At 32.4% G+C, this 16535-nt stretch overlaps 2 protein-coding genes across 2 annotated transcripts; both read left to right on the forward strand.

Moving 5' to 3' along the window:
• Window positions 1-3053: 3053 nt before the first annotated feature.
• LOC132758005 (uncharacterized) lies at window positions 3054-12086 on the forward strand. Its single transcript, XM_060749523.1, has 10 exons — window positions 3054-3249; window positions 3932-4097; window positions 7231-7337; window positions 8324-8458; window positions 9521-9682; window positions 10168-10283; window positions 10856-10979; window positions 11491-11499; window positions 11818-11876; window positions 12048-12086. Exons 1-10 carry the CDS (start codon window positions 3201-3203, stop codon window positions 12084-12086), a joined length of 966 nt encoding a protein of 321 aa, XP_060605506.1. The 5' UTR covers window positions 3054-3200.
• Window positions 11747-16294, forward strand: LOC132758006 (uncharacterized). Its single transcript, XM_060749524.1, has 2 exons — window positions 11747-12305; window positions 14991-16294. Exons 1-2 carry the CDS (start codon window positions 12215-12217, stop codon window positions 16292-16294), a joined length of 1395 nt encoding a protein of 464 aa, XP_060605507.1. The 5' UTR covers window positions 11747-12214.
• Window positions 16295-16535: the final 241 nt, after the last annotated feature.

The raw sequence follows: 16535 nt of genomic DNA on the forward strand, positions 1-16535 counted from the left end.
TTGCTATACAAAGTCTCTTTGTATGTATAAAATAAACAGGTTTCGACTTAATTTAAAGTAGATATGTTATGTTTTGAACTTTACATACTACAGGTGGTCACAATATGAATATATAGTGTCATTAAAAAAACTGGCATTTTTTTTAAAGAAAATACCAACTTTAATTGACATGTAATAAGGAATACTGCTTCCCATACATAGTTTCTTCATTATTTAATTCAAATTAAACATATTCAGTAAGAATTTCATTGATTTCAAAACATTTCTAAGATAAAAATATCTTACACAAAGATGAGCATAGTATATCTTTAAATTCATATAATTATATTAGAAATCTATATTTTATATTTATATACATGTTCATTATTCTTCTACGTTCTACATAGAAACTTTTCTTTTGTTTTTGATACAATGCTATACATTACATATTTGGGAATAGAAAAGAATATTTGAAAAAATAAATATTTTATTAAGTTATTCAATATTACGTATACTTTATTTTACAAATGAACTTCACTTTTAAACTGACAATTAATTAATTAAGATCTGCAGAATATATTGCCAAAATGTAATGAAATATAGCAACTACGCATGATAAAGATGTCATTACATAAACATGAATACTTAGACACGGCTTTCCATACAAATGATAATGAAATTAGCAATTAGCCATAAATGATCATATATAGTCCAGGGGAGGCAACAACGTTAGGTACATTGTAATTGCCAAAATATATTTTGGATTTGATTTAATGAATTCTTTCCAGTTGTATTTTGTATCTTCCTACTCGACACCCATGACATCAAAAACATATGTTATTTATTCTAAATAATGTGTTTAAATGGCTAAATATAATTTCCGTCAAAGTAATGTTTCAATCACAAATCATCTAAATTTTAAACTTTTATTGTACAATTAAACAAGAGGAAACCGATTATTTCACCGGTTTAGTATAAGGTTTGATCAGTCAAGAGTTTAAATACCGTTAATCCACTGGTCTTTAATAATTATAATATTGCGGTGTGGTTATGCCATAACAAATAAAGTTTAAAACCACATCTAGCTGATTAATTTAGAAAAATGACGACGTTAACCCCGGGATGGTAACAATTAAAACCAGCTTTCTACTTTGGTTTAACAAGATGATGCATACCGGAGATTAGCGGATCCACCCAATTAGTCAGTCATTTCTTTTTGCATATTTTCGGCATCTTCCGGCTGATTTCGGTTGACACAATACAGAATCATTTACATGAACATTGACAAATACGTGTGTTATAAAATTAATACATCACTGTTTCTTTGTTTTGCATTGTACATCGTTCCATTCACTAAAATGCAAACAATTAACCGCTCAATTATGAGGAATAATTCAACATTGGCCTTAATTGAAAACTTATTTCCTCTGCAAGAGGCGACATATTGAAATACATTCAGTCAAAAGGTAACGTGAAATTGTAGAAGCACGTTTGTTTGTTTTTTGCTAACGAACACTGCATATAACCAGAGCAAATTACCTTGGAGTATTCGCTTTATATGTACGAAACCTTTCAGGGAAGAGCCGCCAATGTTTGCAAGACAGTATTTGGTGTCGGACCCATATTTGTGGTAGGGTCTCATCTACAAAAGACTTGGGTCTTGTTTCATTAGGTTTATATACATTTCTTAGTACAGCTCCACAAGTTCAGGGCTATCATACATGGTCGAGGCTTTAGCCTAGACATGGGCTTGAGGTTATAAAACTTTTGGCAAATCTCAGGATTTTCATTGGCCAGTGTACACTCTGTAGTTGATTATGACCAATCAAGTACCTGGAATCTGAGTTTGAGCTTAAATGATTTATTTAAAACATTTGACCCAGTAGTAGCCTTGTACGAGTCAAATAGAAACAGTATAATATTCAAAAATGTATAAGACATCTTTATTTCACACATAAGAATATATAACCAATGTATTTACAGCGTTTGCACCATGTGACCAATTTATCAATTTACCCAGAGTCCATATTTTATCCATATTATACCCCATATCATATTGCATCGTCCAAAAATATATATATCAAATGCATATCAAATCATACCATACTCCAAATAGCCTTTTAAATCAGTGAGAGTCCTAAAATCCATATCATGTCGTTACTATGATAAAGTAACAAAGTTCTTTCAAAATGTTAAAAGATGATGGTCATCATACATTACTGAGAACAATACAGATTCTTTTTGACTCGTACACGGCTGCAAAAAGTAACTGAGACTCGATCAGCGCCTCGTCCAATATAGCTTTGACAGTTGTGTACTCGCCATTATAGAGTTCCCATTACACCAACATTTTTTGACATTTTTCAAAAACTTGGTTACTTCAACTTCAATAAGGATATGGACGTTTGGATTCTCAAAATTAAAACGAGGTCAGATGGAATATGATATTATTAATATACGGACATTTTGGACACTGGAAATGACAAGGAGGGTTTATTAATAACTTCAATAAAAATCAATATTGATTTCAGATGAAATATCATGTGGTGAATCAATCAATCAATCAATCAATCAATCAATCAATCACAAAGTACGGCGTCATGCAATAGGATTTTTTTTCTAATTTCCAGTGATTTTAATTTATAATATTGATTATTAAAGTATTACTATCTATCAAATAAAAATGACCAACGGAGTTATTTAAATCAATGCCTCTAGGTACGCTACGATAAGGTACACAATTTCATATTATGCTTATGTGTTGTTATGGCTGTACAAGTCATCTGAGAGTATAAATCTTGTAACTTTTAAACATAACTTAGCTAGAGACTTTGATTTAAATAACTGCCTATAAGCTCAATGTAAGAATAATTTATATTTTTAACGTTATGGATTAAAAATCTCTGCACTTAAGTTTTGACGTATTTTACTGTCAGACTATAAAAGATATTGTAATATTTTGTTTTAATCCGTTCCAACGAACTACTCTTGGTAAAGGATTAACCCCTTAATCTGTACAAAACCTATATACATGAGTATTAGCAAGATTAGATGAAACTAAGAGAAACCAAAGACCAAACTATGGTGGTGGAAATTAAACTGTGTAGCTGATAAATCAAAATGAAATAATTAAAACAATTTGTAGACAATTCTATTAAAGCAGTTTGTGTTTATATGAAAATAACTGATGGAGTGTTCACTTTAAATAAAAGGATAATAAAATGCAATATTTAATTTGTATCGTCTTTTTATCAACATTATTTTCATCAGGTTATTAAAGTGTTTCTTAGATCTTTTTTTTCTTCATCTTGTATGTTTCTTTTATCTCACTTCTTTCATTTTTATTGTTTGAAATTATTTTTCTGTCCAGTAGGATTGCAGTATTTCGAATGAATCGTAACACATTTAAATCAACTATTTATAATAAATAATTTCTTATTTATAAGAAATAATTTTTAACACTAAATTGGCAAGTGTTCATAAGTAACTATTTACCATATTAAATGGGTCTTGACCAATTTACATTTGTAATTGCTTACTTATAAACACTAACCATACTTAATTGCTATTGACATGCCTTAAAATATTTTGAACGATCATCAAAACTTAAGTATGAAAGAATGAAAACTTTTATAAATTTGATGCAAGTAAATGATACAGCTGCTCCAAGTCGTTTTGACGCTTATTATGGTTGTTAATTTATGCGGAAAATAAAAATGGTTCGTATGAAGTCGGCAAACTGCGTCACCTTCCATATATAAAGTAGGTAAAATCTTATGCTAATCATTTGTTGGCAATCACCATTCCACTAAGCGGTGAATCAATATGTCTCGTTTCTTGTTGCACAAAGCCTTTTGAATGTGTAAAAGAAAACCAAGGCATGCTTATATTACTCTTATACATGTATATTTAATGTCTTTTAATCTATGTTTGGACTTCTCTTCTCGTTTAGCATCTGCAACATGTACGTTTCCAACCGACCTTACTGGGATATGGGAAAACCCAGGTCAAGGCAATTTGACCTTCAATGAAACACATATGACAGGATATGACGTAGACAGTTACACAGATCTGACGCTAGAATGTCATTTGTTTGCAGACGACAAATATGTTTTAAGGTAAGTTGGCTGAGGCATTTTCAACACACAGCATCTGTCCATCATATAGTGACTGATTTGGTACACTACGCGTTGCGTTGTCGATAGCGACAACAAAACCTATATCGTTATCGTCTTTTCGTTTTGTCGCTAGCGACAACACGACAAAGCGCCAAACGGCGCGTTGTCGCTGTGTCGTCTTGTCGTCCTGTCTCTAGCGAAGCAGGCCAAACGGCGCGTTGTCCTGCGGCGCATTGTTGCCCTGTCGCCTGGATTTAAAATAAATCCTTCGATTTGAACCGAGCGACAATGTTACATTGCAATAACACGCCACACGACAACTTGACGTGCATCGTTAACGACAGGACGACAAGACCAAAGTCAGACAACGCTTTGTCGTGATGTCGCTAGCGCCAATACGACTCACAAAAGCGTTCAATAGTCTGCCGACGCTGATTAAGAAATGTTTTGGGAGAAGAAATCGGTTAGTTGGGGATAATTTTGTAATTACTGGTTAGTTATCCAGCCTAGGCGGTCAGGTGATCCAATCGCAGGAATATGCCAAAACATTGTGTTAAAATCGGCTTAATAAATAATATAACAAACCAACGTACTACCTATACACTATAAATAACGCAAGTAAATATATGATAAATTTATGTATGTACGGTACATTTATGTTTGTACAATTCACATTCTTGAAATCCTCGATGTTTGTTTTAATTTTGCGCATATATTGTTTCGGTACATTTTTTGTGGAGCTTTTCTTTTGGTTAAATGTAGATCTATCTTACACAACACCCCTCCTGGCCCGATTAGTCACTTGTTGTTTCCATCAAAACAGCTATGCTGAAATTATTTTCTGACTACATATCGTTTTTCAATAAACAACAAAATTCGCTTATTATTCATGTATACTCGATATGATTAATGTTATTGAAATTGGAAGAAAAGAAGAAAAAAGTTCATTAACTTTCCAACTTTCTCACAGCTCGACAAAACTGAGAAGTTTTCATTTACAGTTTCGAGACAAACAACTGAAATATTTAATTGTTTTGTCATGGTCTAGCCACAATCTTTACATTCAGATCTAATATTTCTAAAATTACTGATACCGGTATTGGTGGTAAACAATTTACAGTTTGTGCGGATTGATTTTGTTTACTACCACCAGTAAACAAGTCGCTAACTATTTTGTCATGCAGTATTTTTATTATTAATTTTTATTCTGAATCATAAAATGTGTTTTGTAACGAACTGTCTTCGTACTTTAGAAGTTCAAGTAAATATCTAATTTGCTAATGATTTTACCATGCTCGATAATATATTTTGTCGCTCTTAAATTTGATATCATACCAGTATTTTGTATCTATATGTACTTAAAACACCATAATTATACAAGTCACTATAATTATACAAGTACAATGCACATTAGTAAACATAACAAATATAATGAGCCGAGTCACGACAAAACCAACATAATGGGTTTGCGACCAGCATGGATCCAGACCAGACTGAGCATCCGCATAGTCTGATCATGATCCATGCTGTTTGCTATCAGTTTCTCTACTTGTAATAGACTTGGTTTGCGAACAGCATGGATCCTGATCAGACTGCGCGGATGCAACGGCTGGTCTGGATCCATGCTGGTCGCAAACCCATTATGTTGGTTTTGTCTTGACGTGGCTCATATCTAATAGAATATCTATATCCGATCAGCAATTGTTTGAAATCACTCTTTTTTGATTTTGTTTCAGTGTTGTTATGTTTTTTCCTAGTCCTCCGGGATCATTGATTCTGGCAAATTTAGTGTTGAAGATTTAATACTGCATAAGCCGGTGCTAGGGGGCGTGTGGGATGTTACACTTTTCGAATATAAGATAGCATACAATTTTACATTTACAAAATATTAATTATAAAAAGAGTCCTTCAAAATATTCACCATTGACCTATACACACTTTTCCATTCTCAAAATCCATTCCGAAAAAGTTTTTTCGAAATATTCTTTGAATATACTGCTTATGCACTGGTAAAGAGCGCTTCCGATAGCACTACGGGTGTCGAACCTGCGATCGAGAAGGCAAACTTTTATCTATGGATTTTATTCTCTGCTTATCTAAATAAGCTTGAACCAAGGCTGACTGGTGCGCAGATGAATTATCAAATTGATTTACTAAAGCAGTGAGAACATGGAGGAAAACACATATGATACATATATACTTAGGCCTGATATGTCACTTATTTCCTCCGCGGTATATCTTGCATCTTCATCAACTATGGCTTTGGCAGTGCTTATGTTTTTTCAGAGGTAGCATGAATTTTCCGCCCAGGGCGGGATTGTCCTTAACATTAGTTCTACCTTCCTTTAACATTAACACCAACCTGGCATTTATATGTTATGGAAAGACATTTTCTATATCAACTAAATCTACATCCGTTTTTTAATATGTTCTGACGCGCATTTTCCAAATAAGCCACGCATTTTGCAATAAAAAAATTGCTCCTCTCTCAGATCACAATGCAACTCAGCTATGTTAACAACGCACGTGCAAATCGTGCGAAAATAGACTGCTGGTTTAAAAAATCAATTTTCTTTCCAACTGTATATTATACATGCACGTTCAAGTTAATTTGAGCTTAATAAAACATGCCGACGGCAAAATATGTAGATAAAGTGGTATTTCAACTTCCGTTCAAAGTACTTATTCCTTGTATTTCTTAACTGAATAAATTGCAAAAAAAACCCAGAGGAAATAAGGTCTCAGCTATATGGAGAATGAATGACGTTTTTGAAATTGTATCTGTTACTTGTTTTCGTCATACTATACCAGCTAACAATAACATTAATAGCATTTTAGGTCCGCCAAAGCTCCTTGCCGCCAGTTCTTGTTGCTGGATCGTGTGAGGGTTGCGTTCATTGAACGCCTCCTTTCCTTGTTGATCATGTTTATCATTTAATGAGCCTTTAAGTTAAGTAACTTGAGTTTCTGTAGAATTTCTTTCAATACAATATCACCAAACAACATAGTGATTCTTATAATGTAATATCAATGTCTAGATGTTAAACTTACAAACATTGGAGAAAATGATTCCATGCAGGCGACAGCATTGTCTAGAGCTAATGAAGAAAACGCTTACAATTTGTGATTTCAGATCATCCGATTTTACGTTACTTGGCCTGTCCAACGTTGTGAACGCTGCGTTTTGTATCTCCTTGACGAAACAATCAAGTAACAAGTACACGTACTTTATTCAAACATGTAAGTATATCTTCAAATCTTTTTACAGACACGTATAAGTTGTTGTTTTTTTTTGGTATGGACCTATTTTTTTTTATACATGTATACAATTTCGAACAGTTATTATGACGTCGGTTTGCATGCTGATAGTAAAAACGTGACACTTGTCTTATGAACCATCAATATCACGCCTAAAATGTCACTTTTTGAGATCTTCTCGGGGCAGAAAAACAATACAAAATACTGTACAAATATCATTTTCTTAAATATATCATTGTTTTTATGGGATTAAGTATACAGCCGACTCATTCAAGTGAGTAATCAATACATGGGAATGTTTTCTAGGACATAATTTAATATTCTTTTCATAAATTGAAACACGTGTTTGAATATATTGAAATTCATGGAGTTTCACTTTACGTAAGAAGTATTGATGTTTACTTATTAGAATAAGCCGATTGTACGCGTTTTCTCATATAAAACAATGATATAGTATAAAGGTTCAGAAAGAAAATACTACACAAAAACCGTTCGTTGTTTGTATTGGGTTTCTTACCCTTGGAGAACATACACATACGTGAAATAGAAATAGGCATTTACATATCTTTACCTTTAGACCATATGTTCACGGTCAGGTCTGTAACGTTAAAGTGAATTTTCCTTCTTTTACCACTATAAGCAATGTCCCTTTTTTCAAGTATATTGTATAGGGACATTCATCGGCGTTACTAAACACTATTTCTGTTTTCTTCTTCGAGGAATTCAATGTTTTGCTTTGACTTACAAATTTTCATATTCGTAAAGGTAATATCATTAAAGACGATCCGTTTAAGGAAAATAAGATAAATCTTTTGCCAATGGAGTTGTTATTTCTCTCCTTATTCTACCATATATGGTTTATATGGAACTTTCGTGTAATATTAAACTTATTATTCTAATGATATAACTTTAATTTCAAATAACTTACTGCTTCTGTTGATATTTATATTATATTTTATGTCCTGCAGCGCAGCTTGCCGATGCCAATTATGAACGTGTAATGTTTCTGCAGTCATCTGACGTAATCTCGTCAGTAAATGACGTTTGCAACGATACGTCAACCGTCAACGTTCCACAAGAGACAAAGCTTCTAGTGAAATTCGGTAAGTCCGTAAAATCTTTCAACAATACTTTTTCTACATATATAAAGCAATCTTTTATTAGCATTTATAATGTTTCAATTACACACTGTTTGGTAGTATTCCAATATACCATTGCAAATACGTTGCTTACTTTTTCTTATAAATGTTTTTCACTTCTTTTTCATTATCGGCGTCTTACAAATAGTCAAGCATGTATTTGTTAACACACAAACATATTGTGGGTCTTACCCTGTTGCACGGCTTAGTCTGCCCCTGTTAACTGTCAATAATAATAATAATAATAATAATAATAATAATAATAATAATAATAATAATAATAATAATAATAATAATAATAATAACAACAACAATAATAATAATAATAATAATAATAATAATAAGATAATAATAATAATAATAATAATAACAACAACAACAAATAATAATAATGATGATGATGATGATAATACAAATGTAATAAACTTTTTTTAACATCTTAACAGAATTTTTACTTAAATGAGACTCACTGTAGATATGATTTTTTATTCTTTTGGAAATGGTTTGAAAACAAACTTTATTGCTAAAGACAGATGCCCAATTAAAAAAATAATGTTTTTGATTGTCAGTTCACAGGGCGGATCAAGACGTAAGACAGTGTCTGATCACAAAGTGTTTGTGACTAAACACTTTAATAGGAATATTTAAATTAGTGCAGTCTACAATGGACACATTTTCCATTAGTATTTCAAAGATCATTAAATTATAGAAATGCATTAATTGGATATTCGTTTAATATGTTGCTCGAAAATAAAACGTTGATAAAGTTTTAAGCGATTTACCATAAATATCTATGTGATGAATAGAATATTTTGTTCTAGAACATTTTATCATCTGTTATATAAATATATGTAATATCGGATTATTATGTAGCACACAAGCGCCAACAACATCCATGTATAATCCTTTCGTGGTTCGTTGTTATTATGTAATGCTAGATATGTTCAACGTAATTATTCATTGTATAACAGACCTTTCATTTTATATAGACCAATTCACTTTAATGTTTTCATTTTGATTTTAAAGGGGAAGCAGTAAATGAGGCTGTCAGATGTCCGAACGATATACTAGGAACTTATTGGTACTATAATCATACAACTTGCACCGAGAGTTATTGGGACGTATGCTCAGTGACGTCACAGATGACGTTTAATTATACGATGTGCTCAGAAAAGCAGTTTTTCTCCGGTAAAAAAATAAATATAAAAAAAATCTATGATTTCGTGTTGCTTTTAGACTTAATTAATCTATGTCTGTGTGCTTTTTGTGCTGTTAATGCATCGGTTTTGTTTATATTTGAACGGGAAACGTTTGTGCAATTTCATACTTTAAGATGAACATTTTCACGACGAAAAATTAACGATTATTCAACTTCGAAATCATGACCATATAAGCATCTGTATTACATCTGAAAGAAACTGTGTATCAGATAGGATAATATTTTGTTTTATTTCTTTTTAAAGCATTGATTTAATTTTACATAGGTAATGATGCCATTCAAAAAACTATATTGACATACTTTCTAGTTACCACAGGTTTCGTTTCCAGTGATAATCAACTTCACTTAAAACACATAATTTCTTTTGTTCAGATACGTCAACAGTGAATTAATGTATATCATCACATTTGATTTCAAACGTCAAATTTTATTTGAACTTTATATGACCTTTCAGCGGGAGGTGTTGTTCGTTGTCTGTACAACGTTGAAGATAATGACGACACAGTGACGTATATATATAATGAAGATTCGACTGTTGATAACAGCGCCACCTATCAGTATTCATGCATGGTAAATACGAAATTCAGAACATTATAAATCTTACAATTCCATATATGTTATAACTAATTGACAATTTGTATTTGAAAGGACCCTTTTGGAAAGTGTTTGCTTTTTCCGTTGAAATCTTCCTTTCGTTGAATCTTACCTTCTGTTCGTGCTATATTCTCTGTTCGGTTATCTGCAGATAAGCTTTCAAATCTGGTTGCTCTGGTTGCACATTATACAATTTTTCTATGATAGGCTTTTTATGTACATAAAATGTCACTATTCATAAAACACAGTTATATTTTTATATTAAGCTAGGCTTTCTCTTCCGACAGTTGAAAGTCGTAAAACTTGAACCACTTAACCTAACCTCTTCTGGTAAAAATCTCACCAGAGACACAGGAAACAGCTATCCAATTACCGTTCGAAACGTCAATGGTTCTAAGTACTGTGAACTGATTTTGACATGCAAAATGGTGCACGTGATGTCCTGCATTAATGGTTAAGTCGGGAAGTCAACATGTGACCTTACTAATGTTGATATGGGTCATAGTTAATAACTTTAATTCAAATTCATTTGTTTTCTTTATCTACAGATAGTGAAGAAGGACAGCAGCGACGGACTTGTGTACGTCACACAGTATCCAAGAGACTGTCTTAGTAACCAGACATCTACATATGTCGTAAGCTCTGGACATTCAAACGTCCTCTCTGCCAATGGTAAAAATTCATTTTTACATTTACTTCACTTACATAAAATTATTTAAATTGTATTGAATTAATTCAAAGTGATAAAATGAAGAACAGTTCAGAAGGAATGGAGCAATAGGAATAGGCAGGTGCATGTTCAACTGTCAGTAACTACCAGTAGACATTTTCTCTTATACACATTATGAGCACAGAATAGCACCTTAGGCCCTAAACCACAATTTAAGCTGGAAAGTCGCCATATGATCATACAATGTTGATGCAACGTAAATCCCAATCAAATAAACAACACAAAAAAAATTCATACTATCGCATATGACATATGCAAGCTGTTTTAAAATTACCCTGATTCTTTATTTCTTCTGCTTAGATTAAACTCTTGGTGATATTTTCTGTGATCTGTATATGTTAAAGTCTTCCTGTGATATTGTCATTTTGTACGGTTTTATGTATTGTGATATGTTATAATCTTTACACAAAGACCATTTTCTCATGGGGTGTTTTGTTTTATATATATTTACAGTAACCTGTGGTAAGTAAGCCCATTATATATTTTAGGAATACTATGATGTACAATAACATGTTTTTGTTTTAAATGAAATTGTCTATATTAGAAACATAGTATATTTTATTTTATAAAAGTAAATTGAATTCATACCAGGAAAGAAATATAATGCCGTTTCATTTTATAAAGTATTTATATAACGTATTACGTTACAGAAATATGACTCATAGAATATGTGTCGAAGTTATAAAAGAACTTTCTAATTGACATTCAATATGACACAATTCAATCCACGTCAGTAACAATGGAAATGACATATTTCTTTTTAGATTCAACTCTTTATAGATAAAGTTCGTGTACTCACAATCAAAGAACGTACATATACGTCAATGTTGATATTTCAAGTAAATGTGTATGAAAAATCCATGCTAGCAAATATTAATAACGAATGTACTTTTATCAGCTAGCACAAAGAAGTGTCGAACAGTGCTTTATGTTCTGTTACTGATATATGGGCTATATAGGGTATCTCTTATGATCTAATAATTGTTAAGTCACAATTGCTAATGTTTCAGTTCCTACCTCGGATACCAGTGTTTCTCAAGCTGGTCTAATAGCTGGGCTGGTAGTCTTATTTATCATCCTACTTGGGGCGGGCGGGGCCGCGATTGGTTACTACATATATACCAAGAAGTTTAAAAAGATCGATCCGGAGAAGCAAGTGATTGATAAAGAGAAAACCATGGACAGCAAAGATTCTCGTGCACTCGATACTGTGACGCCAAGCGTCGTAAAAACGGATATGACGTCGCCTAGAAATGGCGGCTCACATGGTAAGATATCTCAAGTATTAGGACCTGAGTATACAATGACAAACGCGTGTGATGATGCGAAAGCAGAAGGTGAACTAACGGATGTTGATGATCAGGGAAGTCCCCGGAAACTACCCGCAATATCCACCGGAAATACACCAAGGGAAGCATTGTCTCCCTTAGATACTCAGCTGAAAAAGCCACAATTACCTCCAATTCCATAATTCTGGGTGTTGAGTTTTTGCAGAAATGTATGTTTCAGTATAAAAGGAGACATTGCAAAGGTTTTTAGTATGTCTTTCACTTTAATGAAGCACATGTTATATGTTCACAGTTTTGTTCTATTATTCGTTGACCTGATCTTTTTTGTCTTTAAGTATATCATATAATTGCAAAGTAGAAAGTAATAGAAATGGAAATGCTCTAAACGTTTTCCTCCAATATATTTTAGTGTTAACAAATTGCAAATCTTTTTTGCACAAGTCGGATTACTTTGATTACAGATGCCTTTTTACATATCCGACAAAACCTTTGTATTGGGTATGTTTTTGTATTAGACATTAAGCCAAACGGAAATAATTCAATTAAGGTCTATTGTGTATTTGTTGCATTTGAATACCATTTATCCATTATCTGTTTGTACCAGTTACGTCTATGTGTGTTGTTATAATAATGCACTCTTTTACCAAAGGTACACATTTTTCTTTCTTTTTTATTGATTTACGGAAAGAATAAACTTTCTTTGATAAAACGCTCGTATATTTATAACAGATTGGTCTACAATTAGCATAATTATATTCAATAAGTATTGCAGATATTGACGTATCATTTGCATATATTTATAAAATATTTCTGTAAAAAAAAATTGAAGGCACTTTAAATGATTGAGTATGAACATTTATATGATGAATAATAATATTTGAGCCGCGTCACGACAAAACCAACATAATGGGTTTGCGACCAGTATGGATCCAGACCAGTCTGCGCATCCGCACAGTCTGATCAGGATCCATGCTGTTCGCTATCAGTTTCTCTACTTGTAATAGAGTTGGTAAGCGAACAGCATGGATCCTGGTCAGACTGCGCAGATGCGTAGGCTGGTCTGGATCCATGCTGGTCGCAAACGCAATATGTTGGTTTTGTCATGACACGGCTCATATCTTTTTTAAACAATTGATAATCTGCAATATGTAGGAGCATGTGTCTTACAAAAAACCTTCCATAACTTTTCTTGCTTGTACTAAATAATATCAACTTAATTTTTTTATGGTTTAATAGACCTTCCATTGTGGACCAACTCAAACAAATGAATAAAAATAAAAACATACTAGAGCTACAAAATTAATTACTTAAACATGGTTCGTTATTTATATTTCTTATAATGTAAGTGAATGGAATGACTGTTATGTGATAGCGATATATCAATGTTTGAATGTTAATTATTTGATTGTTTTGATGATTTATTTGTTTTCTACGTAACACTGTTCTAACTTTGTCTTTTGATAAATAAACCTATACCAACACCAAATAACGTCTCTTGTGTGTTTTACCCCCTTACAATGTTGCTACAAAACGCCTTTGCAAAGTCTCTGATATATACTGATTGTATGTCTAAAGTTTAAACTTTGATATGAAACATTTAAACAAACAAATATCAAAACAAAAAGGCATTATCTCTTTTATTTATGGACACTCTTAGAAAAGTTAAAACTGTTTGTCCATTAGTGACGCTTTGCCATTTCCATAAATGTTTAATTGAGTAACAGAAACTTGTGAAGAATAACAGAATATTATACAATCTACTTACCATGTTAATGTATTATCATTATTCAAACGTTATCTATGTAATTTTCTTTTTGAAAATTTAGTTGAACATTTGTGATAAACAAGGTTCCTTCTTTTATGAATTAGCTAGGCCAACGGAGATTCAGTATTTTGCACATATGTTCCAATGATTTTTCGGATGATAAAGTAAACGAGTATAAATTACGGTGAATCTCAAAGACTGAAACCAATCAGTTCTGATGTTTAAGACAAAATCTGTAACCTAATAGCAGTTTAATAGACATTCGTTTTAGGCAATCCATTTATCATTTCAAAAATGTCGAAGTAAAAGGAGAAGCATATAATATACATTATCAAACATATTATCTATTCAATTTTGAAATTAGCAACTGAACATCACAGTCCATTTAGATAAGACCATAACCATTCAGAACGTCCTCGAACCATTTGAACAAGCCACTTTAAGTAAGCAAAAAAATTGAAACAACAAAATGTAATAGAAAAAAGAGCGATAAAGAAATGCAACACTTGGACTATATCGGCGAAAATAAATTATTAATGCAGAGCTAAAAGTGCATACATATTTTCTCAGTCAATTGTCATTTATTCTTATTAAGTAGGAACAATTTGTTGTTGCTTCTAAAATGCTCTTATATCCTACGACCATGAAGACATTTAAAGCTTTTTGATTTTTTAAGCATTGTTTTTCTATTTTCCAAATTACTATTCAAGCCCTTGCTTTTGATTATGAAATAAATGAATATGTTATACATGTATGTTAATTTACGCCCGTAGGCATTTTGTTAGCATTATTACACTTCGTACAAAGTTTGACGAGTGTTGCTACTTATTTCTTATAGCACGATAGCCATCTTCTCTGGTAGAAATACCCTGCAATTAAACTTTCACCACATACTGTAGGGAAACGCCGACACAAGCGCATTGGTATCAAGAAAGTCGACGGCCCTGCAGTACCTCTTCCCCCTGTCAAAATAAAATCAAGATATCGTAGAAACTTTGCCTCAAAATCCTTAATCACCCCAAGAGATATCCGACCACCTACAAGAAAACAGTCAGATGTAGGTAATAAACAACCTGATCAGCAACCTGATGATAATCGCGATAATGCACCAATTGTCGACACTGCACCACCTGATTTACAATTAGCTCTCGCACGAGAAGACACATTTACAGGACAATCTAGATGTAGCACAGCATTTGAAGATAAAATCGAATTCACTCTTCAAAAAGAAAAACCAAACCTTTCAATAAAGAGCATAAAACGCCCATCAAAGAGTAGACAGTCTAGTATAATACAAAATAGCGCCAGGAAACTAAATTCAAGGCAAAGCATTAAGAGTCGAAATGGAAAGAAAGAACCAAACAGTGCAAGGTCTTCACAGAAGAATATTGGCTTGACAGTTAAGTCGCTCCAAAGCGATAAGAATAGCTACGTTAAACATGCTAAAGCTGTTTATAAAGACAGAAATGTGATATACAGAAAGAAAATTAAACTAAAAGGAAAAATTAAGAAGAAAAAATCAATAAAATCGGCAACAAGCATAAAGCTTGATAAGATAACAAAAGAAGACATTATTGGAAAGCCAAAGGAAATTTCTGAAGAAAAAACTGTAAAAGATATTCATGTTTGTCCGGAATGTACAATAGAAGATATTACAGATAAAGTACCCGATAAAATTCAGAATGATGAAAGTGAGAAGCCAATTGTAGAAATTAAAGAAGCATTTATTGAAAAACCTGAAGAACCTCCTACACCTGTAGACGTGTTACCGGTAACTAGTCCAAAGTCAGCTGATGAAAATTTCTTTATGTGTTCAAATGATGAGGACAACGAGTATGCTGAATTCATGGAAAAAAGAAAGAAAGAACAGGAAATGATAGAAAGGGCAGAAAAACAAAAGTATTTAAATTTTTCAATGAACTTAGTTAAAAGTATTCCAAAAGTTTCAAAGAAAAGTAAGGTAAATAAATCTTCCGATAAAAATCCAATAACATCGTTGATGCAAAATGTGGAGTCGTTTGCTCGATTTAGTGTTCTCCGTAAAAAGTTTTCATTGAAAAGCAAAAATGACGTTTCGAAGGAGAGAAAAGAAGCGGTGATAGAACAGAAAGTATTAACACAAGTTTACTTCAACTATAATTTAAAATCCAAATCTAGACTACAACTTCGACGCCAACGCACAAGACCGTCTGTTGTTTTTTAAAAAAGACACTTGAAAGGTTTTCCAAACTTTTTTTAGGGAAAATTGGGGTTGAAGCAGTGACGCATAAATGCCACTATAAAAAAAACAAATTACAAGAACTACATCAATTATGATAATGTTAAAAATCTGCGATATAAAGTGGGCTAAGTAGCATTTTGCATGACCATTACGAGACATTATTAATTGCCTTTTTTGTACAAGTGCGTTAATTTATATAACTTAATATAATGATCAGATGTCT

This window comes from Ruditapes philippinarum, unplaced genomic scaffold, assembly GCF_026571515.1.
Source record: "Ruditapes philippinarum isolate M1 unplaced genomic scaffold, ASM2657151v2 ctg3176_1_1_1_1, whole genome shotgun sequence".
Classification (NCBI taxonomy): domain Eukaryota; kingdom Metazoa; phylum Mollusca; class Bivalvia; order Venerida; family Veneridae; genus Ruditapes; species Ruditapes philippinarum.